Source organism: Zootoca vivipara, chromosome 9, assembly GCF_965207765.1.
Source record: "Zootoca vivipara chromosome 9, rZooViv2.hap1.1, whole genome shotgun sequence".
In the NCBI taxonomy this organism is placed as follows: Eukaryota; Metazoa; Chordata; class Lepidosauria; order Squamata; family Lacertidae; genus Zootoca; species Zootoca vivipara.
The window spans coordinates 28,317,176-28,344,574 of NC_142592.1; the positions used below are offsets into that span (position 1 = coordinate 28,317,176).

The 27,399-nt window shown below is 45.1% G+C and overlaps 1 protein-coding gene across 4 annotated transcripts in view; it reads right to left on the bottom strand.

Annotated features, from left to right (window-relative positions):
- PTPRB (protein tyrosine phosphatase receptor type B) overlaps positions 1-27,399 on the bottom strand; it is a 74,723-nt gene that overhangs the window by 39,302 nt on the left and 8,022 nt on the right. For 2 of the 4 annotated variants that reach the window (XR_004693330.3, XM_035127168.3), the window contains exons 3-8: positions 23,006-23,247; positions 16,524-16,800; positions 12,626-12,904; positions 11,948-12,205; positions 11,039-11,302; positions 10,081-10,350 (exon numbers count right to left, since the gene is read on the bottom strand). Coding sequence is in view for 2 of the 4 variants with exons in the window: in XM_035127168.3 (XP_034983059.3) it covers positions 10,081-10,350; positions 11,039-11,302; positions 11,948-12,205; positions 12,626-12,904; positions 16,524-16,800; positions 23,006-23,247 (1,590 nt within the window). In the remaining 2 variants the exon portion in view is untranslated. Of the gene's footprint in view, positions 1-10,080; positions 10,351-11,038; positions 11,303-11,947; positions 12,206-12,625; positions 12,905-16,523; positions 16,801-17,526; positions 18,032-23,005; positions 23,248-27,399 lie in introns of those variants that run through there. The other 2 variants (XR_004693331.3, XM_088676589.1) reach the window with 1 other exon arrangement.

The following is a 27,399-nucleotide window of genomic DNA, read 5'->3' on the forward strand; positions in this document are numbered from 1 at the left end:
GAGAGGAATACTTAAACACCAGGTGAGCCACAGCAAGAGGGGATTTCACAACACTAAACAGTAAGGCTGGAGGGATCCGCCCGACAAAATATTAATACCGCTACACATTTCAGCCGTCATTCTAATGCTCAATGCTGAACTTGACTGCAAACAATGGGCTGAATCGTAGTAGATACAATTTCTGTTACAGGAAAATAGATACAATGGATTAAACGTGAATAATCATTCCATATGTCCCAGCAAACTGATGACAGTTGGCAACATTAGTTACATTGATTAAAGCAGCTGTGATACTATCTATCTTCTACTCAGCTTGCTCTGTTTCCTCTACAGGTTACATTATTATTATTATATTATTATTATTTTTATTTTTTTTATTATTATTATTAACATTTCTATTCCACTTTATATTTCTAATAAAAAAAAACCTCAAAGCGGTTTACAATGCATGGAAACATAAAAATAATAATACCAAAATAAAACGTTACTGAAGATAGTCAAATATAAAGCGTACATTCGAAGCAACATAATTAACAGGAAACTAAAATATTATCTTAAAGATTCTGAAACAAATCATTACAAAGGAGGCCAACTACATTTAGCGCAGCAAAGTTAAGAAACAAACAAAAAATACTGAGCATTTCAAAAGAAAACGTTGCTAAAGGCAGTCTGTTATAAAATGCACATTCAAAACAGCACAATTAACCAGAGAATAATATCTTAAGCACGGGGTTTGTGACTCATAATATCAACATGAGATGGGCACCAATTCTCACTGCTTCTGTAGGGTGCTAGCTGCCCCACACCACTGCCAGACATGCCTAGCAAAAACTTTCAGGAAAGCTACACAGATGGGCCTCATCCATAAGTCAGAAGAGAAAAAGCAGCCATGCAGAAGCAATTTCAAGCAACCCCCACATCCCAGCCAAATGAATATAGGAAACAGCCTTATGTTTATTAAGCCCAGTAATATCTATTCTGACAGGTAATAGCTCTCAAAAGGAAGTCTTTCAAATTACTTGCAACCTGATCCTTTTTAACAGCGGATGCCAAAGGCTGAGGCTGGGAGTGGGATGGGACTTCTGCATAAAATTTCTCATTCTGGCACTGCCAGGGGTTGGACTAGATGATCATTGGGATCCCTTCCAATTCTATGATATGATCTACCACAGAGTTATGGCAAGTTGCTTTTTTAAGGAGCTTTCCGTTTTCTTTTAAAGCACAATACCTTTATTAGGTGAACCCAAATATCACCATGTGCAAGCACTTGAGTTCTCCAGAAGGTTAGAAACCCTGGCTTCATTTATCATCTAGCTTCATGAAGAGTTATGGAGAACTCAAAAGCTTGCATGCTAAATTGTGACTTTTTGGAAAGTTACTGCCCTAATGCTGATTTTGGAAATTTTCTTATGGGCCAGTGTGGTTACCTTTACTTTTTGTGTTTCTTTTGGTTTTCTGTCTGCAAGTTACTATTAGAACAGGCTTTATTCTCTTGCTATTAAATGAAAATGTGTGTGTTAAGTATCAAAGATGACAATTAAGCTCCATCTGCTATTTAGCTATGCTATTAGGATTTAACAACGTAGCTCTTAATTTATGAAAGGCCTTAAACAGAGTACAATGTGTGTGGGAGGAACATTTGTTCAGCTATTCAACCAATGGAGTGTTCACTTATGAAAATTCACAATCTGTATGTAATCAGATTTTAAACTAAACTGAACTGAACAAATCAAAAGGTATGATCCAGTGATTTACAGAAATGTCTGGAAGTTTCTGTGAGATGCAGGATTCTGCATCTGCATCTCATTGGCTTCATTTTCTTAAAACAGCACAGAACACTTTTTATCAAGTGAGACTTGAACTCAAGAGCCTAACCTCATAGCTCTATTTAGTAACACCATTTTATTCATCTCCTTTGTAGAATGACTAAAACAGACACAAGACACCATAAGTACTGCCTCTAAACGGGAACGTTATTGTTACCCTAATAGCAGTTTCCCTCCACTAAGTTAAAATGATTTGCTTCAGAATGACATCAAAAGGATGCTTGTTGAACTTTGCAAGATCACAAAATGACTATGAATAGCGCATTTCTACAATCCACAATAATCTGGCATTCTGTGGTTATGAAAAAAATATGGTGTCAAAGAGTCAAAAAGCGTGCAAAGTCTAAAGAATCAAAAGGGAGGGTGTAGCAGGAAAAATAATCAACACGAGGTGTAAGATAAGGCACAGTTTCCCACCCTTTCTTATACACCCTTCTATCTATTGTTTTCCAGGCTACTCCCTTCCTTTTTGTAAATTTTTAATACTTTGCTTGCTGCACACAGCAATAGCTTATATCAGGAGGAGGCAACTTCCATTTAACGGGTCAGATATGGTTAGCCTCCTAGGCTTTTTTATGCACTGCAGTTTCTTGTCGAAATGATAAGAAAACCAGTTTTCAGTTCATTAATAATAATAATATCTAAAGCTTGTGCTTAAATAAGTATCAATAGGTGATGGGAGACATCACAATGTGATTTCTGTTCCAAAAAAATCACCCTCCTTTAGATTAATGACTGCACAACAGGCAAGCATAAATGTATATACTATTAATACTTCTTCTGTTTGACTTTTATACAATACCAACAATGTGGCAGTTTGGGGGAGGTTCTCATCATTCAACACCTATTTGTTCTCTCTGTTTCTGTCAAATCAATTCACAGGAACTGATGTAGACACATAGGGTCCCCTTGCCGCACCTCAGCCCAGCCTGCACGCCTTTCTCCCATTCGTGACCCCAAGAATCTGGTCCCTCCCAGCAAACCAGCTGCAGACACCTTGCTCTGTTCCTGCCTGTGCTGTGCCCACTCTACTTTTCCTTTTTCTACAATGCTTTTTCCTATAACTGAAGTCTCTCATGCCTGCCACCACTGCCACTGCCAGAGACTGCTCCCATTGGAAAAGTATCCAGCAGGCAGGCATTCCTGCAGATGTGCAATCAAACCACAGACCATGGACCTAGGGGAGAGGTCCAAACGGCTGCTTATTTGCTGTGCTCAACCATGCACAGCATTGCCTACTAGCCATTTCCACTCTGGCAAAAACACTGCTTTACAGGAGCAGCAGCAGCAGCAGCGCTGCATCTAGGGAGGTGGAGAAACACAGGTTGCCCGTGAGTGGTAGGTAAAATGTAAAATGTAAAGGACCTCTGGACAGTTAAGTCCAGTCAAATGCTACTATGGGGTATGGCGCTCAACTTGCTTTTCAGGCTGAGGGAGCTGGCATTTATCCACAGACAGCTTTCCGGGTCATGTGGCGAGCATGACTAAACCGCTACTGGTGCACGGAGGACCATGACAGAAGCCAGAGTGCATGGAAACGCTGTTTACTTTCCCACCAAAGTGATATCTATTTATTTACTTGCACTGGTGTGCTTTTTAACTACAGTGGACCCTCGGGTAACGTAACTTTCAGGTTGCAAACGCTGCAAACCTGGAAGTGTATATTTCCTGGTTTCGCCGCGCGCATGTGCAGAAATGCTCTGTGCACCATGTGTGTGCATGCACAGAAGCACTCTATCGTGCCCCATGTTGCAGACTTTTCGGGGTACATAAGGACCCCCGGAATGAATTAAGTTCCTTATCTGGAGGGTCTACTGTACTAGGTTGGCAGAAGATGGGACAGAGCAATGGGAGCTCACCCCATTGCACGGATTCGAACTGCCAACCTTCCGATTGGCAAGCCCAAGAGCAAAAAACCAAAACCAACTTGAAGTATGGCCTTTTGTTTAATCTGGCCACATATGTCCCATACATTTTAAGCAGTGTCATATCACTATAAACAGTCATGGCTTCCCCCAAAGAATCCTGGGAACTGTAGCTTGTTTAGTTGCTGAGAGTTGTAGGGAAGCCACCCTATTCCCCTGACACTGTTACAATTCCCAGCATGGTTTAGCAATCAATGCATCTCCCCAGGAAAATTTGGGAATTGTAGCTCAGTGAGGGGAATAAGGGCATTCTAAGAACTCTTAGCACCCTTAACAAGCCACAGTTTCCAGGATTCTTTGAGAGAAGCCGCCGCAAAATAAAAATTTAATGGGGGAAAAAAGGATCTGCTCATGCAAATACAGCCAATGTTAGAATAGCATTATAAATCCACACACAAGCATTTTGCAAAGGCAAATGCATCCTGTCACAGTGGCCGGATGGGACTACTTCAGAGTAACGACTCTACACCGCTCTGCATTTTATCTTTTTATTGGTGCTGCGTATTTACAGTGCTAAAGGTAGAGCTATTTACAGAGACACATCTTTTCAACTTTAATCAGAACCTCCGAATGGCGTTTGGCGCGTCTTGCGCCAGCATAACTTGGGGAGCCCCATCCTCTTCCCCCGACGCTTTCTGCGAAGTTCCGGAGTTGGGGGGATGGGTCTGCCCCCCTTTTTTCCTCCTTCCTGTCCCACCTGGGACGCTGGCTCTTCTACCCTGCCAGAGCCTTGGACCCCACTTCCTGTTTCCCCAATTGAGCTGGAGCTTTCCCTGCTCTCAGTCGTGCTCTGGGCTGGGCTGGAACTCAGGAGGGGAGGGGCTTCGCGATACCCCTTGCCCCTCACATCCATCCCCCTCCCAGGCCCCCCTTCCTCCCTCCCGAGAGGCTGCACGGGTGTCGGTGGTGACTGAAAGCCTAAAAACTCCGTGCTGTCCGAGCTGGTTGGTGTGAACACCTCCCCCCAGTTCCCTTGGCTCCCTCCTTCCTCCTGGGAAGAGGGAAAGCCCCAAAAGTCCGTGGCCTCAGAGCTGGTGGGGGTGAAAATCTGCTGCCAGTCCACCTCTTCTCCTGACTGAGAGGACCTCGGAGATACCCACATCTCCTCCTCCGTGTCCTCAAACTCTGCTTCCCATCTCCATGGTGAACTGCTTTCCCCCTCCTGTGCTTCCTCCTCCTCCCCCTCCCTTTCCATGTGCCAGGGCTTGGGCCTGTGTGGGAAGAGGGCGTGGAATTCTTCCACTAAGAATTCCTCCTGTATCTGGGTGGCTGGGACCCATTCATTTTGGGATGGCGGGGCGTCCTCCCATGCCATAAGGTACTCCAGGCCCCTCACCCCCCTTCGTGAATCAAGGATGGCCGTTGCTTCATTGAGTGGCTCCCTGCCTCCTCTCTCCCCCCTCCCTCGGGGGTCTGTGCGCTGCCTCGGAACCTGCTACTTTCCCTGTACGGAGACAGCAGCGATCTATGAAACACTGGGTGCACCCTCATGTCCTCTGGCAGTGCCAGCCTGTATGCCACCGGGTTTACCTGCTGCGTGACCGTGAAGGGGCCCAACCTTCTGGGTGCCAGCTTCTTGCACCTCCCTCTGGTGGGAAGGCCCTCCGAGGACAACCAAACCTTGTCCCCCACCCTGATGACCTCCCCCGGTCGCCTGTGGCGATCTGCCCCCTTCTTGTACGCTTCCTTGGCCCTCTCCAAGTGTTCTCTGAGCTGCTGGTGCACCGTCTCCAGCTCCTCTGCCCAATCCTCTGCCTGCGGGCCCTCCTCCTCCTCCTCCCCCTCCCTCTCCGGGAAAGATCTGAGGTCGCGCCCGTAGTTGGGCTTAAAGGGCGACACCCCTGTGGAGACGTGCACCGCATTGTTGTAGGCAAATTCTGCCAGTGGCAGGCGATCCACCCAGTCCGTTTGCCTCTGGCTGACGTAGCATCTCAGGTACTGCTGCAGAATGGCGTTGACCCTCTCTGCCTGTCCATTGGTCTGCGGGTGCCGAGCCGTCGACAAGCTGACCTCCACCTGCAGGAGGTTCATGAGCCGCCTCCAGAACCTGGAAACAAATTGGCGGCCTCTATCCGAAATAACTCTTAAAGGTAATCCATGCAATCTGAATACGTGGTCAACAAACAGTTTGGCTGTCTCTTCTGCAGAGACCGCCCTGGCACACGGTATAAAATGGCACATTTTGGACATAAGGTCCACCACCACCAACACTGCGGTCTTGCCCCTGGACGACGGCAGGTCTGTGATGAAGTCCATTGACACTACTTCCCACGGCCTGTGCGGGGTGGCTAATAGCGCCAGCAACCCTGCTGGTGCTGCTCTGACTACCTTTGCTCGCTGGCAGGTGTCACAGCCCCGTACATAGTCCCGAACATCTTCCCGCACCCCTGGCCACCAGAAGTGTCTCATGACTAGGTGAGTGGTTTTGTCCCTTCCAAAATGACCCGCCGTCGGGTTGTCGTGCATCTGCTTGAGGACCTTACCTCTGAGCTGGTTGGTGGGCAGGTACAGGGCTCCTCTGTAAAAAAGCAACCCCCGCCTTTCCGCAAAGTCTTTTGCCTGCTCCCTCCCCCCTCGCAGCTCTCTGAAGATGCGGGTGGCAAACTCATCTGCTGCCGTCAGTGCTGTGAGTTCTGCCTCGCTCACCACTGCTGCTCCGCAGGACCATGCTGATGGGGGGAAAATGTGTCGGGGTGCTGGTGGCAACTCCTCCTCCATGTATTCTGGCTTGCGGGAGAGGGCATCCGCCCTGACGTTCTGCTCCCCCGGTATGTAGTGGATGGAGAAGTTGAAGTGCGAGAAGAACTCTGCCCACTGTATCTGCCGCTGGTTGAGCACCCTGGCCGTTCTCCAGAACTCCAGGTTCTTGTGGTCCGTGCACACCTGAATGGGGTGCTTGGCGCCCACTAGGAAGTGTCTCCAATGCTGGAACGCAGCGTGGATCGCGAGAAGTTCCTTATCAAACACCGTGTAGTTGCGTTCTGGCTGTGTCAGCTTTCTAGAGAAAAAGGCACAGGGTCTCCACTCTCTGTTGGCATCCAGTTGCAACAGGATCGCTCCCAAATCTCTGTCTGAAGCATCGGTCTCAACGCGTAGGGGCGCATCCTGCACCACGTGGAACAGGTTCTGGTCGGAAGCGAACACCCTCTTGAGGCTTTCGAACGCTGCTTGCGCTTCCTGTGTCCACCTGAACTTCTGCTTGCCTCTCAGGCAGTCCGTGATGGGAGCCGTAACGCGAGAGAAGTTCTTGATGAACTTCCTGTAGAAGTTGGCGAAGCCTAGTAGGCGTTGGGCATCCTTGCGCGTCCTGGGGCTGTGCCAGTCCAGGATGGCCTGCACCTTGTCCTTGTCCATCGCTAGCCCCTTGTCTGACAGTTTGTAGCCCAGGAAGTCTACCTCTTTGGTGTGAAACTTACACTTCTCCAGCTTCACATACAGGTGGTGCTCCTTCAGGCGCTGCAACACCTCCCTGACATCCTTCACATGCTGCTCTGGGTCATTGGAGTAAATAAGGATGTCATCCAGGAAGACCAGGCATTTCTTGAAGAGGAGGGACCCCAGGACGTGGTGCATGAAGGCCTGGAAGCATGCTGAGCCCCCTTGCAAACCGAAGGGCATCACCAGATATTCAAAAGAGCCCAGAGGCGTGAACATCGTGGTCTTCCACTCATCGCCTTCCCGGATCCTGATCAAGTTGTATGCCCCCCTCAGGTCGAGCTTGGTGAAGATCTTGCCCCTGCGTGCCGCTGTCAGCAGATCGTCCACTCTGGGCATTGGGAAAGCCACCGGTTCTGTCATGTTGTTCAGGCGCCTGAAATCCACCACCAGACGGCGCTGTTGCGTGTCTTTCTTGTCCACCCAGAAGACCGGGCTGCCCCCTGCTGCCTTGCTTTCTCTGATGAACCCCCTCTTGAGGTTCTTGTCTATAAACGCACGCAGATCCTCCAGCTCCTGATCTGACATGGAGTACAGCTTGGCTGGGGGTAGCGTGGCCCCCGGCACCAGGTTGATCTGGCAGTCAAACGACCTGTGCGGGGGCAGGTGGTCGGATTCCGCTTCACTGAAGACCTCCTGCAGGTCCCAGTACGGCTTGGGTATCGCCTCACCCCCCTTGACGTGCATGGTGGCCACCGTGGCTATTGGAGGCCCCTCCCCTGGTTGGTGCTGCATGCAATGTTCCAGACAAAAGTCCGATCCAAACGTGATGCATCTCTGGTGCCAACTGATGGAGGGGTCATGGCGCGCCAGCCAGCTCATGCCCAAGACGATGGGGGGGTCTGAGATGGTGGTGACGTTGAATGCCAGTGTCTCTGAGTGTCGCCCCACCGTCATTCTCATGGGGGGGGTCTGGTGGGTGATGGCCCCTCCCAGCAACTCCCTGCCGTCAATGGTGGAGACGTGCAGGGGAAAATCCAGCTGCAGAAGTTGGATCTGGTGCGCTTCTGCAAAGTTTCTCGAAAAGAAGTTGGCCGACGCCCCCGAATCGATTAACGCGAGGACCGTCAGGGGATACCCATTAGGGAGCGTTAGCGTCACTTCTAGAACCACCCCTGCTCTGGGGGGGGGTGGGCTGGCGCTGCTCCTCGCTGTGCGGGCGGGTGGGTTGGGGCTGTTGCGTGCTGACTGCGCCTGGCTGCTGCCCCTTGTCTCCTGCAGGCAGGCTGTCTCGTTTCCCTGCTGTGGTGCTGCGTCAGTGGGGGAGGGCACAACCGTTCCCGCCTTTCCTTGCCATTCCCTGCGATGTGGGCAGTCTCTGACGAGATGCTGAGGGGAGTTGCAGAGAAAGCAATTCCTGCCTCTTCCCTCCTTGCGTCTTGGCGCCGCTGGGGTTTGAAAAGCCCGTGCGCGCGCGCTATCAATTTGCATGGGTTCCTGGTCTTGGCTGGCCCCTGGCATGGCGTGAGATGGCTGTTGGGGGAGTGGCTTCTCCTGCGACCGTGGGAACCAAGCCCGCTTTGCGCGCGTTGCTTGCTTGTCGTTCCACCGGGATTCCTGTCTCACCCCCACCGCCAGAGCCGCTTTGCTCAGCTGATCCATATTACTGGGCTTTGGACCTCTCGAGAGCTCATCTTTCACATCCTCATTCAACCCCAGGTAGAACGCCGCTTCCATCGGAGGCGAGTGCAGTTCCCACCCCAGTCTGTGCACCAGCATGGTGAATCTTGACCAATATTCGCGAACTGTCATTGTTCTTTGTCGTAAATTATGCAGTTCCTCTTTGGTCTGGTCCATATGGCTATCAGACGCATACATGGTTTTTAAAGCCTCTAAAAATAGTTTGACATTCTTCATGCAAGGATTTTTTGTCGCGATTAACGGTCTAAGCCACTCCCTGGCTGCCCCGGTAAGGTGTTCCACAATAAACGCTACTCTGTGCCCATCATCAGGGAACTCATCATGGTGCAGCTCAAGAGCATACACGATCTCAGTCTCAAAGCCATGATATTCCCTCAGGTCTCCATTGAACTTGCTTACTAGGGTCCCTGCTCTCCTTCCTGGCAGCACTTGGAGCTGGGCTCCCCCTCCTCCCTTGTTTTTCTCTGCATCCAACTTGTTTTGGAGGTCCACGGCTACCGCCCTTAACTGCTGCTCTTTCTCCTGAAGTGCTCTCACCTGTTCAGCAAGGTTGTGCCTGTCCTCTTTGACTTTCTCCGTTTCTTGCTTAGCCACCTTTAATTCCCCCTGTGCCTGCAACGCCAGTTGCTGCAGGTCCTGCTGGGCTTTCTCCGCGATCTGCTGCCATTTCTCCGCTTCTGGCGCGCTCATCCCGGCAACTCCAAAGTAGCCCAAAAAAAGATTCGGAGGTTGCTGTCACAGTGGTCGGATGGGACTACTTCAGAGTAACGACTCTACACCGCTCTGCATTTTATCTTTTTATTGGTGCTGCGTATTTACAGTGCTAAAGGTAGAGCTATTTACAGAGACACATCTTTTCAGCTTTAATCAGAACCTCCGAATGGCGTTTGGCGCGTCTTGCGCCAGCATAACAACTTGGGGAGCCCCATCCTCTTCCCCCGACGCTTTCTGCGAAGTTCCGGATTTGGGGGGATGGGTCTGCCCCCCTTTTTTCCTCCTTCCTGTCCCACCTGGGACGCTGGCTCTTCTACCCTGCCAGAGCCTTGGACCCCACTTCCTGTTTCCCCAATTGAGCTGGAGCTTTCCCTGCTCTCAGTCGTGCTCTGGGCTGGGCTGGAACTCAGGAGGGGAGGGGCTTCGCGATACCCCTTGCCCCTCACACATCCCATAATAGACTACATCTAATCACCTGCAAACAATCTCTGTCAGTTTTCAAAGTTTCTTTCTGACTACGATAAAAAAAGTTTGCTTACCTGTTCTGCCTTTGCAGCGCGCTGTGTTCTTCAAGCCTCCACTTACAACAGTAACTTCCACCTCATACTGTCTTCCTGGCATAAGCCTTAAACCAGTGATAATATATTCCCTTTGGTCTTTCTCCACTGTAGTATTCAGCAGCACCGTAGCATGGTCAAACAGCACAATACAGTACTTCTCCCAGTCTCCAGTAGGGCGCAACCAGCTCACTTTCAGAGCTCTTAACAAGCCCATGCTGTCAGCTTTCAGCTCTGAAACTTTCTGGGGAACTGAAACATATAATTTCAACAACATGAAACAGAAGACTGTGTTCTATCATGGAAGAGGTCATTGGTTCACAAGCGTACTTCAGTTAACAACCTTCTAGTCAATAGCGTCCCATATTTTTTCTTAAAATGACTAGGCAATACTGGAAGCGTGAATTTAACATTACTTTTCAATGCCCAATGAAAGAACAATATATGGTCCTGTTTCCTGTACCATGCCAGCAATGGAGGACGCTTGTAAGGGAGAAATAGCAGGTGGGTGGGAATGCTTTTTTTATCCAGCTAGACTCTGAAGTTAGAAGTGACCAGGCTGGATTGAAGAATGGCTGATAGGTAGGGTATTTTGCACAGTGAACTGATGGGTGTGGGGTACACTTAAGCATCCCTCTCGACAGCAGTTCTGCCCTGCAAGTACCCAACCCCACAGTCCAGACTATCTCATCAAATGCAGGCCAGGACCATGTGTTTTCTGAGATGATATCAATATCTGTCCCGATCTTCCTTCAGAGGTATATAACACAGATTTGCAAAAAGAAGGCTGCTGCATATGTAGAGAGAACTCCAAGTGGGTGCAATGTTTTTGTATCCTACTGAAACCAAAAGCTTGTCTTTCCCCATAATATCTCCTGTATGGAAGGTAATAGGTGGAAAACGTGGAAGTCTTTCTGTTTAGAAAATTGTAGAAACATACCTGTCCTGCCATATGCTGTCGCTTCAGTGAACAATTCACCACTGACTGTGTTGACATCAACTTGATAAAGACGTCCCGATATTAGTTTGTTGAAGTATGTCCCTGTGACATGTGGCTCTAAAGATTTCCTTTCCTTAGCAGATCCAAGATGAAACAAGGTGACATTGTAGAAATCAAGATTTCCTGGAGGCCCCTTCCACGTCACTTTTAGGGTATCCAAGGTGCCATCATTAGTTACCACCAAATCTAAAACTTTGGCTGGAACTATTTTTTTTTTAAAAAAAAGGAGTAAGAAATTTATCGGCTGTGTAGACTTCAGAACTGTATAAAATACTGGAAACTATTATACCAATGCACAGAAGAGTAACAGATATTATGGCTGAGTACAAAAATATTTCTCAAAATTTGGGAAATGAAACACTTTTAAGTGATTATTCACAAATCATTCATAAAGGGCTACAATGGTGACCTTTAGAGGCAACACTGCCTTCACTAAATGGGCTTAGTTGTCCCTTAGTGAAATCAGCAAATAGCCAAATCTGGCAGCCAAATAGACTGTAACATCATCACATCTAGTATACAATCCCTAATTGTCTAGGAACACTTGTGGGAGGACAGAAGTGAGAAAACAGCAGCAGTGAAGAAGAAAAATAGTGGATGTCATCTCCTAAAGATCTCAAGTAGCTCGAGACTGCAGCCCTTCATATTTCCCCCCAAAATCTGCAGGCACTCCTTACAATCTCATGCTCTGCAATCAATCTATAGGGACATTTATATGAACAAATCTTTCAAATGTCGACTGCGATTCTCACAGGAGGCCAAGTTGTTAGATTTCTACTGAAAAATGTATTGGTAGTTTTATCCTCGCACTCTGCTCTCTTATTCAAGGAAAGATCTGTAAAACCTTACCAGTCCTAATTAGTCTAAAATTGTAGTTCTCCAGCCCTGCAGCTTTGGAAATGATAGTGAGATTATACAGGCGTCCTGGTGTTAGTCCTGAAAAATTGTATGCCAAATATTGTTTCTCTAGATCCGTTTGTTGAACTGGACCATCTTTATCCAGCAAAACCAGCCCGTATTGATCCACATTCCCAGCACCTGGCAACCACGAAACATGGATTGTTTCAGCCTTGACTAAGACCTGGATATTTTCTACTGGAGAAGGAGCTGTTGAGAGAGAAGGAGTGGGGGGGGGGGGAGAAAAATGGTTTATATACAAACAAAATTGTACAGCTGTTAAAATGTTTAGGATTTGCAACACAAATGTCCTTAAAATATATGGCATATTTTACAAAACAAAGACTGTAATATTTCACTCAAAATATTTATTTATGCTTAGAAGAGAAATCAAAATGGCTGAAATTAAAACAGAAAACCATCCTAATGCTACTCTGATGCAATACCTGTTTAAATGGCTAGATGGGATTATGGATATAACTTGGCTGATTTTCAGTAACTAACCCGTTGTCAACTTTTTAATGCTTATTTCTTGTTTGATGCTATGTTTTCCCCATAGCCTTTTATGGGATATGAGAAATGCAAGTGGAATATTATTATTGTAGGATTAGTCAAAGATAGATATCTTACCGGTAGAACCACTGGTGTTAGTTGAAGGGCTCTTTTTATTTCCAGCAGCTGCACTGATCGATAGAGTGTATCTGCTGCCAGGGGTGAGATTGTCAAATGTCTGTTCATTTCTTGAAAGGCCTCCAGGAACTTGGATCTCATGGACTTTGTTGGTGTTACTCTCAAGTAACTGCAGCTCATACCAGTCTACTTTTCCTAAGGATGGGCTCCACCACACCTGCAAGGTTGTGGTTGTAATTCCTTCTTTTTTAATTTCAAATCTCGCAGGTGGCAAGGGGTCTGCATTCCAGAAAACAAACAAACAAACCCTAATGCAATGCGCACAAATTCACTTAATCTTTTAACAAGTATGAAAATAAGTTCTCCACAGCAGTCACTGGGAAGGTGAGCAGAGGTCAACAACATGCCAAGGAAAAGAGCAGAAAGGAGAAAGTGGTGTTTGGAGAGTAGGAGAGGAATGGATGATACCTCAAAGTGAAAAAGGCTAAAGCAAGCACTATGAGGACGAGGATGGAGGAGGAAGATATTTGATTGAGAGTGATCACAGTTCAGATGGGAGGGGCATAGTGGGTGATGACACAGGTGATGATGACACAGTGGGAGTTATTAGTGCACAATGCTTTCTCAGTAGCCTCTGTTGGGAGCAGGACCAAAGGCAACCCAGGCTAAAGTGGTTCACAACTCTCTTGCATCGATTTTGGTGTGGTAGCACAAATCCCTAAGGCAATCATGCCAGCAACTTTGTAGCTAGCAACCTATTCCACAGTCAAAAGGAGCACAAGAAAGACTTGTGCACCGATTCCAACACCTCTGTGGAAAGTAACGGGGTGATTATGCAATGACAATAGGGACATACTCTCATTTTGCTTTCTCAGAAGTAATATAAGGGTCAGAAGCTGTGTGTTGATCGCTTCCACACTGCTTTTGGCCAGTGGCCTTGAGCACTGGAGAGATTTGTGTATTGCTTCTAATGTAGATGCCCCATTATCCATCTCAGTAGCTCATTGCCTGGGGCTTGCAAGAACAAACCAACTCCTCATCTGACAGGTGTGCTGCCCTTACCAACCTAGGCTACCAAATGGCCATTCCTGTATCATGCCATCTATAATCCACCTCGTTACATTGCCTTTCCCCTCAGATCTGTAGCTAGCAACTATCACTCATTTTTTCCATAACTTCCTGCAATTTACTCTACAAAATACTGCCCTTGATAGCATTTTTGTAAGCTGCAGCTCATACTGAACACTGCAGCTGCCTTCTGACTGAGGTTGGTCATTAGAAGCATGTGCCATTGGTGCTCTGATAATGGAAATTCAAGGTTCTGCCTATGGGATTTACAAAGCGCTAAAAATGTTTCTGGATTTTGGATAGTAGAAGGATACGATGGTATAAGGGCTGAGGTTTAACACCTGATAGGTTTTTAATGTTTTTACCAGATTGTTACTGCCCTGAACTGTGGGATGGAGAACGCTTGAAGTCATCCAGGCCCTTTTAAAGACCTGCATTGATTTATGCAAAAGAATTAAGCAAATACAGCTTTCTCAGGGTGCTTAAGTCTAGTTGGGGTTGCCCCTTAAATTAAAAATTTACACAAATGAGGAACGACGTGGAGGTGAAACACAACTTCTAAGGCAAATTTTAAAAGGTTGCGTGCCTAGAAGGCGAAGTTCAGAAATTCAGACTTTATCTAATCTATCTACCCCAGAACACAAAACACTCAGTCCTCTGTACATCCGTTATAACAAAGGAACAATGAGCTTGGGAAGTGCCTGGCCTGAAAAGCCCTGGCTGGAAACAAACACTTAAAAAACCATTTACATTGTTATAAAGTTCTTGACTGGCAGCTGTCCAATACCGATATATCATAGAAATACAATATTTCTAAGAAGATATTTTTTTGCGGGAATCTTATTGAACACTGGCTACACAATTTGACATTTAAATAAGAAATCAATTGTGCTGAAACTTTGAAAAGTCGTGCTTTTTGTAAAGATTCCAAATAAGAAGCCAATTGCACCAGTTATTATTATTTCAGTTTCTATCCTGCTTCCTAGCAAAGTATTGCAAGTGGCTTCAACAGGAGTCAGTATTTTACCTTCCACATCAATTTATTGTTGCCAAATCAAATTAATGTATTGACAAAAAGCTGGTGCTCTTACAGAGAATCTAGATGTCTATCTGTCTCAAATTTTGAAAAATACAAACCTTGTTCTCATACAAAAATGCTTCTACCTTTACCTTATTTACCTGCAGTACAATGTCTTAGAGTATTTCATTTGCAGAGCAATCTTATGCTTGACTACTCAGAATTAAGTCCTACAGAGTCAAATGGGGGCTTACTCCCAAGTGATGGGTACCTAGGAGTAAATACCATAGCACAATGGCACATGCTTCTGAGTACGCATGTACAGGATTGTACTATTACTCTTTTAAACATCCAAGTTGAAAAAGCATTTTAGAGTATTGTGCACAGGAATAGATTATATTGCACAATTGATTATATTGTATCTGAAGGGGATGAAGACTTCTTAGCTATATATATTTAATATGACGTGTCTAACTTAGGTTTAATAATTTCATTGGTCTGCTCTGAGGACTAAGAAGAATACAACCCATTGCCTTTCTACAGTACACAATTTCCAAAAAGCATGGATATATGTTGCAAATGATATTTACAAACAAAATACAAAATGTTTTTATTTACATAGTATTTCACTTGCTTTGGAAAATAATGCTCTGTAGTCTGTTTCTACCTTGAGAACTTGTCCTATCAGTAATATGATATTGCAAGATACACCCTAATCATTATAGTGGAAGCTCTGCTGGGTTGTGTGAAATTACATTAATAATGTATCTGTTAGTTTGTAACATATTTGTACAGATACAAATGATGTATCAGTAAGTAGGTAAGGAAATGTGTCCTGAGACAATAACTAAGAATCATCACTTTGGATTACTCTGCTGCCATCAATTTCAAATACAAACAACAATGTACTTTAAAACTGCATTTAGGATTGCATTTGATAACATACCATGGAATATTGCACAAACTGCTCTGTGATGATTGATGCTAAAAACTAAGAGCATTTGCAGGTCCTTTAAATATATACAGGACCAAGTATGTTTCCTTGGAAAACTATCATAATCACTTTCTCTTTAACTCTTAAAGCTGCAATCCTGCGCCCCACATTTACTAGGGAGTAAGTCTCACTTAACTCAATAGGACTTACTTTTGAGTGGACATACATAGGATTGCACTGTAAGTGAGTATTCATGACTAATCTCACCTATGTACCTGTAAGAAGAACCGTCCATATTTTTCATTGTTAGTTATCATCGAGTATCACTCAACTATCCTGTGCAAAATCTGTATATACAACTAAAGGCGGGAAAGATGCCCAGCAGTGCAAAATGGGTTACTTCCAGGTAAGGGAGCATAGGATTGCAGCCTAAATTGGGACAAAATTACTAAAGTGAGCTTACTGAAAAATTATGACTAATATAAACAGAAACTCAAAACCCAGTTGTAAAGTAAGATATACTATATGCTTGAATTTCTTTTTCTTTTTTAGATTTCAAGCAACCTCTTTTAATGAGTTCCAGATCATTGCTTACCTTGAAAGTCAGTTATTAAGCTTAACTAAGAGAGATTGTTTTTAGGAACTAGAATAAAGTTCTACCAAGTGGGGTGGGGGTGGGGTGGATTAATTCTGTACCCACTGACCTACATTTGGAATATATCGAAAACGTGTTTGGAATGACTTTTGTTATCCCTTTATAATCTCCATTTCACAAGTTCAGGTTGAGCGTCACAGAGGCAACAGGGCAATGACAGATCCTCCCTCTATGCCAAAACTCCCCTCAAAGTGCTAAGCAAACCTGCACCTGTCACCCATACCTGTTTGCAATGTGATATTGCTGGTTTCTCCATCAGACAGAGAGACAATCCTGATATAGTACCAAGTCCCTGCTTCCAAGCCGTTGTAGTCACACTCATAGGAACTGTTGACTTTCTGGATGGGCTGGCAAACCCTGTACAAGGCATTGCGGGAGTTGCAGGTAACACTGAAGTTACAGGGGTATCCCAAACTGTTCCACCTGAGATGGACAGACTGGCCGGAGACCTTCCACTCTGTCTGGTTGATGGTGCATTTTACTGGAGCTCCTAGACCACTCTGGAGAAGGATCAGAAACAGCATACAGTGATTATCTCATCCAAGAGCAAATGATTTCCGTCTCTTCTACGGTCACCTGAGGCAATCCTTCTAAACTTCAGACTGTTGCACTTTAATCTTAAATATAGACATGGAAAAATCCCTCAGTTTAGATGGAAATGACTTCCTTATATGTGTGCATATAAAATAGCACACACATAGACACACGCCTTGCACTCTGTACATAGAATACCCAACACCTGTAGACACAAACCCCAGCCACAGAACGCAGCTTCCTATTCTCCTCTTTGCATAGGTGTGTGCGGGTCACGGGTGTGAAAGGGTGGTAATTCATGTGCAAAATGATGAACTCTTTTTGAATAGTAGTAGTGGTTAACTTCAGTTCAGCCAGCTTGGAGAAGTATCATTATGTTGGGGGGGTGGGGAAGAGAAGAGAACGCAGGAGAGAACTTCCATCCTGGATGGGATCCTGTTTGATAAGCTGACGCTGAAAGCAAAGTTAAGTTAGAGGCTGATCTGACAGGTAGCACTGGAGGAGGCAGGCTGCATTTGCTAGGAGGGAGAATCATAGAAGGGACCCAGAGGGTCATCTAGTCCAACCCCTGCGATGCATGAAATTTTGGATCTACCAACGGAGCTATCCCGGCTGTCTCCAGCTTCGGCTCGTGCCTTGCAAGTCCCCCCCTCCCTCCCCATCCTCTTGCTTTGCGCGTGGCTGCCACCCACCTTGAGAAGGGCCAGCGCGAGAATCCACAAGGAGACTCCCGCTCCGCATCTCAGCCTTGCCATCCGCTTGGATCTGCAAGGCAGCCTGCAGGTGGTGGGGGCAAGGAGGCGCCTTTGGACCCGGCGGCGGCGGCCGCTTCCTCAGCTCCCTCCCCTGCCCGCCCGCGGGGCCGAGGGTAGCAGCCCGCGGCCGCCCTCTGCTGGCCAGCTCGGCCGCGGCAGGCAGGCCCTCACGACGCTCCTCGAGGAAGTTTCCTTCGCGCCGGCCGAGCGCAAGGGCCACTGCCCAAGGCGAGCAGGCGAGGCGAGCAGGCGCGGCGGGAGACAGCTGTCCGCCGCTCTCCCCGCGCGGCCATGGCGGCCGGTTGCTCCTCTCTGCCCCTCGCAGAGCCAATGTCCGAGGCGGCACACACACACGAGAGAGAGAGAGCCCTCCGCCTCAGCCAACAGCTCTTTGGCGCCTTTCACTTTGCTCCTTTCCTCACAGCGCCTTGGCGCTCGCTCTGCCTCTCCCTCGCCATCATGCCCTCCCCGTGTTCCTCTCTTCCTCCGCCGCACCCTGCCCCTCTTCCTTCCTCCTCCTCCCCTCGCTTGCCTCGGACCTTTTTTCCCCAGGGCTATTTCTGACACTGGAGATGATTTCCTTCAGGCGTTTCTCCTCCCCCTGGAATGTCCTCTGTAAACCTCCTCAGTTCACACTTGCCCTTCAGTGGTCGCTTGCCTTCTCATCTCTTCTCCTCTCCTCTCCCCTCAGGGGATTTCTTCTCCCTGGGATCCAGAGCTTGTTTGGACAACAACAACAACAAAAATTGCTAAACATCTTCCAAAACAATATTGCCCACCTACATCACAAAGAACTCATAACCCACTTACTCTCGGCAACCAGAAACACCATAACCAGACACTGGAGAGACCTGTCAGGAGTAAGCATGGACCAATGGTACCAAATAGTAGGCCTATGGGAAACAGCCTTTCTAGAAAAATTAACCAATAAGCTGAAACTGACAGGGGGACAAATAGAAGAAGACACCTTCACCCCAGTATGGCTCCCCTTTATCACATACACAACCATAGCTGTCAACTTTCGGATTTGAAAATAAGGGATGTCCCGGAGACAGTCTATGGCAGGCATAGGCAACCTTGGCTCTCCAGATGTTTTGGAACTGCAACTCCCATCATCCCTGACCACTGGCCCTGTTAGCTAGGGATCATGGGAGTTGTAGTTCCAAAACATCTGGAGAGCCAAGGTTGCCTATGCCTGGTCTAAAGTATACCATCTAACAATCCAGGATAGCAGCAGGAAACGGCGCTGGAATAAGGGAATTTCCAGCAAAAAAAGGAAGGTTAACAGCTGTGGCTTGGAATAAGGGAGTTTCTTGGAAAAAAAGGGAGAGTTGACAGCTATGTCCAACAAGACAATGACAAAAACCCACCAACAGCATACAAATCAATATTGCTAACCTGATCCAAAACACCCACCTCCTCACTCACACACGAAACAAAAACCACCACAGCCAACCACAAATGAACAACCATATCCTAGGCCAACCCCAACATCTCTCACCACTAAAGAAACACAAGTGAACAGCAGAGAACCTGCACAAGCGACGCTGACAAAAAACACCACATATATTAAGCAAGACAGAAACATTGTCACCCGACGCCACCCCCACCCACCGTTCCCCCATCTACCTCTTTCCCTCCTTTCTTCCCAATGTCTCAACAAATGAAACTGATTTGTAAAAATGTTACGAGAGACATTGCACATATTTCTGTAAATCAAGAAAATCTTTAATACAACAACAACAAACAACAACAACAACAACAGAGGCAGCCACTGCTTTCACTCGCTTCAGCCATGGGGTCGTGAGGTGGAGTGGGTAGAGCCAAGGCTGAAGCGAAGTTAGACCACAGGAGGCAACTCCTAGGGACTGAGGTCCCTTTGACCCCCATAAAATATTTGAGATGGTTGCCCCCCCAAGAGTTGATAGGCATTGCCATTCAAATGGTCCGTGTGTTATGGGGCTTATCTGAGGCTGCCCCCATTTTTAAATTCAAGTTGGCACCCCTAAGTTATTAGGGTCATGGAAATGAACCCAGGGGTAGTGATATTTCCCTCAACACAGTTGCTGTGCCCAGGGGAAATGGCTGTGTGGACACCGTGACTGATACCTGTGGTGAACATGACTCATGCAAATTTTCTACAAACACAGAGCCGACATGCCCTCTCTGGCGTTGGGCTCCCTCGAACCGAGAGCAAAGATGGCTCTCCCCACAACAACCACCTCAGCAACTATTCCCAAACGCTCTTGACTGTACAAACACGACCTTAAGTGCCCTTTCAGAGCTGAGATATAATTTTTTTCTCCGTAGGCAAGCTCTTTTCCTCCCTTTTACCGGAAATGCAAATTTCCTCTGTTCTGTCTTAGCAAGCACAAATCCGTAATCAACAGACAACCATTATTTTTCTCTCACACATTCCAGCCAATATAGTTTAAAAATATTGACAAAAGTGTTGTGTCAAGTGCAAAAAGTCCAATGGTATCTCAAATCCATGGCTGTAAGACTATCATTAGCCTGAAAAACTGCCAATTTGTCTCAGTTTTTCTTTTCCTTGGATCAGCATGTGCCTTGGAGGCAACTCTGCCACCCTGGACCCAAATAAATTGCCCTTAAGAAATATATAACACTTAAAAGCAAGCAAATTTTTCAAGGAATATTTGCCTATCCTTTGGAAAAAGAACAGACAAATGAATTCTGCCATTTCTTTTCTAATAACAATTAGTTAGAATTATTTATACACTAAAGAAACGATCTGTAAACAAATTGTAAAGTTTGCAGGAAAATTAAGACAGCACTGATGGAAGGCAACCTTTTTGGTTTACATAGATATAGTGCTCTTGCAGCTTTCAATATCTTAAATACTGCACCACTGTGGAGTTGAGTTTCTATCTCTTACTGCAGACGATACTAAGGTGGGGTGTAAAATGACACTGAAGAACCCACTTTTAATTACCTTTTAACAAGATGAAGTACAAACAGGTTCAAGTGTACCATATGAACACTTAGTAGAGCAACATAACCATAATTTGAAATGGGACAACAAATGTAAGTAGTGCCAAATAAATATTACAACTGATACTGAACAGACGTGCAATACTACTATTTCTGGTGACCCAAGTTTTAAGAAGACAGAGTGAAAGAAAGAGCTGGAAGGAACTGTGGGGTGTGACTGAACATATCATCAATAGTAGGTTTCCTGGCTTTAAAACACACACACACACAAATCTCTCCCCCTTTTTTATCAAGAGGAAATGGGCTTTGCATAGCTTTTCTCATAGTTCTGAAAGCATAAGCTGCAAATTTACTTGCAACCCAAGGTTGGTCTTGTGTAAACAATTTGTAAAACCATCATCGCCAAGCAGCCACCACCGTGCCTTGAAAATCAGGTGACCTCAGTCAAACAGCAGCATCCAGCCTTTCATTGTGTAAATGAATAAATGTTATTGTTCGTCACAATAATGTTTAGCATATTAACACGGCCCACTATGTTTTCAATGTCTCAGATATATACTGAACATATATGTGCCTCCCTGAACAATTGACATACATGGATATGGATGGTCAGAAGGAAAACAAAGTAAAGCATAATTAACACCGCAACCCACCATGAATCCATATAAAAAGGAATCTCCTTTCAAAAATATACTCAAGGTGTGCTGCATACTGAAACATGCCTCGACATGTAAGTGAATCAAACCAGAAATATACCTACCACTGCTGAGGCCATCAATGGAAGAGGAATCTTCCAACATTTATCTTCACTGGATGTCCACAAATTCTAGTGGCATGCGTACCTTTGTAAACTCCTATCATGTCACCTCTTGCTCTAACCTAAGAAATCCCAAATGCAGCAACTTTTTCTCACAGTGGAGTTGCTCTATGCTGTGGGCTCCATGGTGACCCCTGTGCTCTGTGTACAGTTTCCTCTTGCGTAATGGTCTTTTGAAAGTGGTCTGGAAGGCAGCATGTAAGTATTTAGCCTAAATCAATGTTAAATAAATAAATCTCCTACCCCTGTACCTTTAACAAATTAACAATAATTTGCACAAGCCACATCATCTAACCCTTTAGCCTCATATAACTCAGCCTTCTTAAGCAACCTTTCTTAAAGAAGCTTTTGACCCCCGATTGGACAGGAGTGAATTCTTTCCCGGACTCGTTTCCTGATTTGGGGAACATGTCTTTTCTGAGCTGGCATATGGAATAGCAAGACCTGTTGTCTCTATTGTATGGCACATAGTTCTCCACTCTGAAGCATGCAGCCAAAAACTGGTTGGCTAATTCAACTAAAAAATATGTGAAATTGAGTGAGAAAGCTGCATTTTTGTTCCCATTGCCCCTTTAGGGTTTGCAAGCCACTTCCTAGTTTATTGTTTATCCTAGTTTATGAATAGTATCTTCCATCCCAAATAAAACAACCAACTGGCCTGGCAAATAAATCATACTTGGACACCGGCAACGAGACAGCATCCTCAGGCCTGTTCCAAGGCATTTTGCCACCTGAGGCAAAGACCAAGATGGTGCCCTCTCCCCATTCCATGGTTCAGAAGCTGACTAAATCGGCAACTGAACCTGTGCTTCCACACTGGCAATGGGATAGTCTCTTCCACTGCACTTGAGGAAGCAGGCTAGCTGAAGGAATCCAGTGCAGGCCATGTGGCATACACAGTTGTGCCTTCTAACAGAGGGGGACATTTACGGGGCTAGCAGCCATTGCTGTCCCCAATGTCTTTGCTGGTCTTCCAGTAGCAGCAACAGAAGGAAGATTTCTCTCCCTTTCCCTCCTCCCCTCTTTAATGCCTGGCATGCTGCCATAGCAGCATACCAAGCATCCTCAGAGAAGGAAGGGGGGGGGCCAAAATATCTTCCTCCCTTCCCCTGCTGCTGGAACAGCAATGAAGATAAGTGAAGGGGATATGAGGCAGGAATGGGGTGGGAAAGAGCTGGGAGGCAGGGCTTAAAGTTCTTCTCTGACCGTGAGCTAGAGAACTTGTGAGCCTGCAATGTTTGCCTTTCCTGAGCCAGGAAATATGAATTTTGGCTGCACCATTATCTAACACAGTAGCTCAACCAGCCTGTGCCAGAAGCTGCAATAGAGATGTGACTCTACTTGCTAAATCATTTGCCAGTGGTGATGACCACCTTCCAATCCCTTAGTGTTTGAGGCATTTTGTTTTGTCATAGGCTGATGTATCTTGGCAATTTAAAGCACATAGTAGAACCACATATCCGCATAAACTCCTCTGCACCTTATGATTTATCTCTTCCCATTATGAAGGTGACGATCATGTTTCCGGCAATTCTCAGTCAGTTTTGCATGCCTTAGGTTAGGTACAATTTGTGAAGCTTGAAGGATTCTATCCTCAAAGTAGCTGCAGAAGAACTACTGCCAATCCCAGTTATGAGCTGAACTTACCTGTTCTTTGGTGGTAGAGAAATGATGGGTAGGTGTGGGAATCCAGGGTGTTTTTGTCACTTCAAGTACATTCTGGGTAGGATTGACTTTGCCCATGTTTTTATTGTTGCTTTCTGTGACATTGCTGATGAAAACCACCATACTGCTAGTGCCAAGAACATCCTGTGGACTGTGTGTTATAGAATTAAATGTAAGGTCTGTGTTTCTAGTGGTTCGAACAAATGTTTCAGCATCTTCAAAATCTAAGATGAATAAATGACAGTAAATAAAGTCAGTGCCAAGCATAGTTGAAAATACTTTTAGGCATACTAATCACATCTTGTTTATTGTTCTAGCCAAAGGCCATGAGAAACTTGCAGCAGTAATATTAATAAAATAACCCATCCATCCTTAATAAAAGCCAACCTCCATGATGTATGGAGAGAAGATACCAAAGTCACCAAGAATCTTAAATATAGCTTAATTTCTGGTTAAACCTCAGAATCAGCAAAACAACTTATAACAATTTTATCTATTTCATTCGCCCTGATTTTATTTTTGCAGCTAGTGCATACTGGACACTCTCTGTGTTATTGTCAAGAGAAGCCCAACCATTCCTGCTTGCTAGTGCGAACAAAGGTTTCAGAAAGTGATCTCTGGGATCTCTGAAAAAAGCAACAGGCTAAAAGATAATGAGTGATGTCTTCCACCTCAGGTTAACCACAGATACGAAGTGTGTCTGCGTATGGGATCTTGTTATAGTGGCCTTCAAAGACTGTGGTGGGCATTACTTGGAAAAGCAGCTTCATAAAAGCATTTCTTAATGAAACTGGCAAGAGTTTGGCCAGATAACCAGCTCTAAAATGCTGTTTTCAGGAGTGAGTACCAAGGGGAAAATTGAATGCTCCCAATTAGCTCCTAATTAGATTCTATCCAGAAGAGCCAATTCCTAAGTTGACACTTGTTCAAGGGCAATACAGAGCTCAATTCTGAAAAACACCAGAAGCAACATTTTGACAAGCTGCTTTCCAGGGTTGGTTATCTCAGGAAAGTGCTTGATTGGCATAGTAGCAATTCTTTTAATATATTTTAACTGGGTGCAGTTAATATATTTTAATTAGAACTCCAGGTTCTAGCTTGGAAACCCATATATTTAACCCACAAAGAATGAAATGGAAAAGTCCTCCCAAAAATAAAAAAATAACAAAAAGAAGAAGAGGAGGAGAAAAAAAAGGGGGGGGAGTCAATTCCACATCTAACCAAACTTATTTAATCCTTCCCACAAAAATAAATCCAATTTAAAGAATGAAGAGCAGACAGATTAGCAAATAGTTCAATAATAAAAGTGAAGTGCCCAAAGTCAGATACAGACAGACAGACAGACAGACACACAGACAGACAGATATGGGACATAGGAAGCTACCTTTCCAGGTAGCTATCTAGGTCAGTATTGTCTATGTTGGCAGTGACTCTCCAGGATTTCAGAGAGAAGTTTTTTCCAGACATACAGTACCTGATGATGTGCAGAATCGAACCTCTCAGTTTAAAACAGATGTACTATTACTGAGTTATGGCAGACAGACAGATAACAGTATGGTGGTAGGTTGATTTTTTTACCATTTTAATTTGACTTATTCGTTTATTATGATGGATGAATTCAAAAAGCATGCTTGTCATGTGATAATCAGCAACCACCCTACAATAGCAAGCTCATTCGAGATCTTCAAAATGGATACAGAAAAATGCATATGCAATAAAAGACTAAATTGAATTCAATCAATTATGTGGGCTGGTTATTAGAAACACCTCTGCCCAAGGTCAAGGAATTCACTTTTAACTAACACCTATATATACAAGGTTCAGTACATTTTGTGGGTGTACATGATACATGTAACTGTGTTACTGACAAACCTGTAAACTCTAAGCCCATTCACACCTGTTCTTGAAGCACTACCTAGCAGTCTGGGGCAAGTTCCTACCCAGTGCTTTCTCCACTGTTCATCAAGGGAGACATGGGTAACCCTTCAGCTTTGGAGAATCTGGTCCTGATGTTCCTGTGTGTGCCCTCTACCCTTTCATGTGCTCTGTACCACTTTGTACAAGGCATACAGGAGCAACTTGGTTTTGCAGATTTTGGTGGGCTACTACAAAATCAAGAAGTTCTCCAATTCGTTTGTGGACTGCCATACAGAGCTGATAGGCTGCGCTAAGCCTGGTTGGTCACAAATGGCTCAAGACTACTTTATAATAACAGATATTCAGAACTCTTCCATGTAAAATCTCATGCTCGCTCTGTTCAGGAAATAACCTGGAGGGCACTGCCCGCAAGCTTCTGGTAATGGGTCATAATTATATGAGCTTTTTAAAGTCACCTATCTTTTAGGGAATGCCAAAATTACAATGAGAGTGCAGGAAGAAACTTTTACACATTTTCCATTCACATTCCTTACTTCTCTCTATGTGGTAAGAGAATGTCATGTCCTTTCTATGTGGCTGGGAATTAATGTACAATCTGAAGTGTTCTATGACCACTAGTGCTACATTTATAGGCCAAAAAGTTTGGGACTGTTCCTTTGCAATGCGAACTTCCCCCTCTCACAGCAAATGCCATGCATGAAACTCTGCTTTTAGGAGGCAAATTACTCCTAGAAGCAGAGTTTCATGCATGGCAAAACCTTGTTTTGCTGCCACAACAGTAGGCTGCCTGCCACGTATAAATTTTTTTAGCTCACAGCCCCTCTAAAAAGTTGTAATTACTAGGTTAGAAGCAGCAGATGTTTCCAAATATGATCACTCAGTGTGTAATTATGAAGTCTTAGAATGTCAACCTATGATTTCTCCCCTGCCAAAAGGACCACTTTGTGAACTTTCATCTTGAAGTGAACAACATCCTTTAAAAACAACACTGACATGCATGTTTAATGCTACCAATAAAATAAAACTGTCTATCTTCTGTTTACATGTACAAGATGCATGTTCCTCCAAGGTCCTTTTCAACGTAAAACATGCATATTATTATGTTGGCCTAACATGTATTTTGAACCCCTCAGGAAGGCCCACCCCCGCCAATGAACACACAACTCATTTCAAATGTTTTTCTATTTTAAACTGTAATCTTTGCTCTTCTCTGAAGAGGAAATTGTAGGAGTCTGTTAAATTACACACACAAAAGTCACTGTAAGTGTGAGGCCAGCCCAACATCCAGCACTGGCCATGAGACAATCCATTCACAGGAGTCCAATAATACATTTGTGGGCTAAACTCCTTCATATGGGAATCACTACTCTATGTTATTATAGAGCGATGTAGCTTTTGTGACATGATGATTGCTTCAATTATTGCCTTCAGGAGATTTTGGAACATATGGGCAACACTGTGTAAACAATACGTTAAAAAATAAATGTGCCAATTTAATTCAGGGCCAAAGTGGAGGTGATAATAACGGTCATGCAGTTTGCCTCTGCATAGCAGTATTTTCTTCTGCAAATAGCCGGCGTGGTGATCCCGAAGCCGAATGGCAGAGAGTTGGGCATTAACCTTTCCCCCCATCATGGTCCTGATTTCAGAACTGAAATCGAAATATTCACCCATCTCTACTTACGAACCACTCAAGCCTGCTGTCAACGACCAGTCCTGACAATGGCACTTCACTCTCACAGGCCTTGGTGGTGGAAGGTCTATACTTTCTTACAAACAGCCTCCACCCCCAGTCTAAAACTGCTACTCATCAGCAACAACATTACAGAGATATGGACACAAAGACCAAACCCTATACTGTAACAATTCTATCCTAGTGTTTTCTCTGGCAACACTCTTACAGAGCCTAATAGTGTTATCTACCATAGAATCATAGAATCATAGAGTTGGAAGAGACCACAAGGGCCATCCAGTCCAACCCCCTGCCAAGCAGGAAACACCATCAAAGCATTCCTGACAGATGGCTGTCAAGCCTCTGCTTAAAGACTTCCAAAGAAGGAGACTCCACCACACTCCTTGGCAGCAAATTCCACTGCCGAACAGCTCTTACTGTCAGGAAGTTCTTCCTAATGTTTAGGTGGAATTTTCTTTCTTGTAGTTTGAATCCGTTGCTCCGTGTCCGCTTCTCTGGAGCAGCAGAAAACAACCTTTCTCCCTCCTCTATATGACATCCTTTTATATATTTGAACATGGTTATCATATCACCCCTTAACCTTCTCTTCTCCAGGCTAAACATACCCAGCTCCCTAAGCCGTTCCTCATAAGGCATCGTTTCCAGGCCTTTGACCATTTTGGTTGCCCTCTTCTGGACACGTTCCAGCTTATCAGTATCCTTCTTGAACTGTGGTGCCCAGAACTGGACACAGTACTCCAGGTGAGGTCTGACCAGAGCAGAATACAGTGGTACTATTACTTCCCTTGATCTAGATGCTATACTC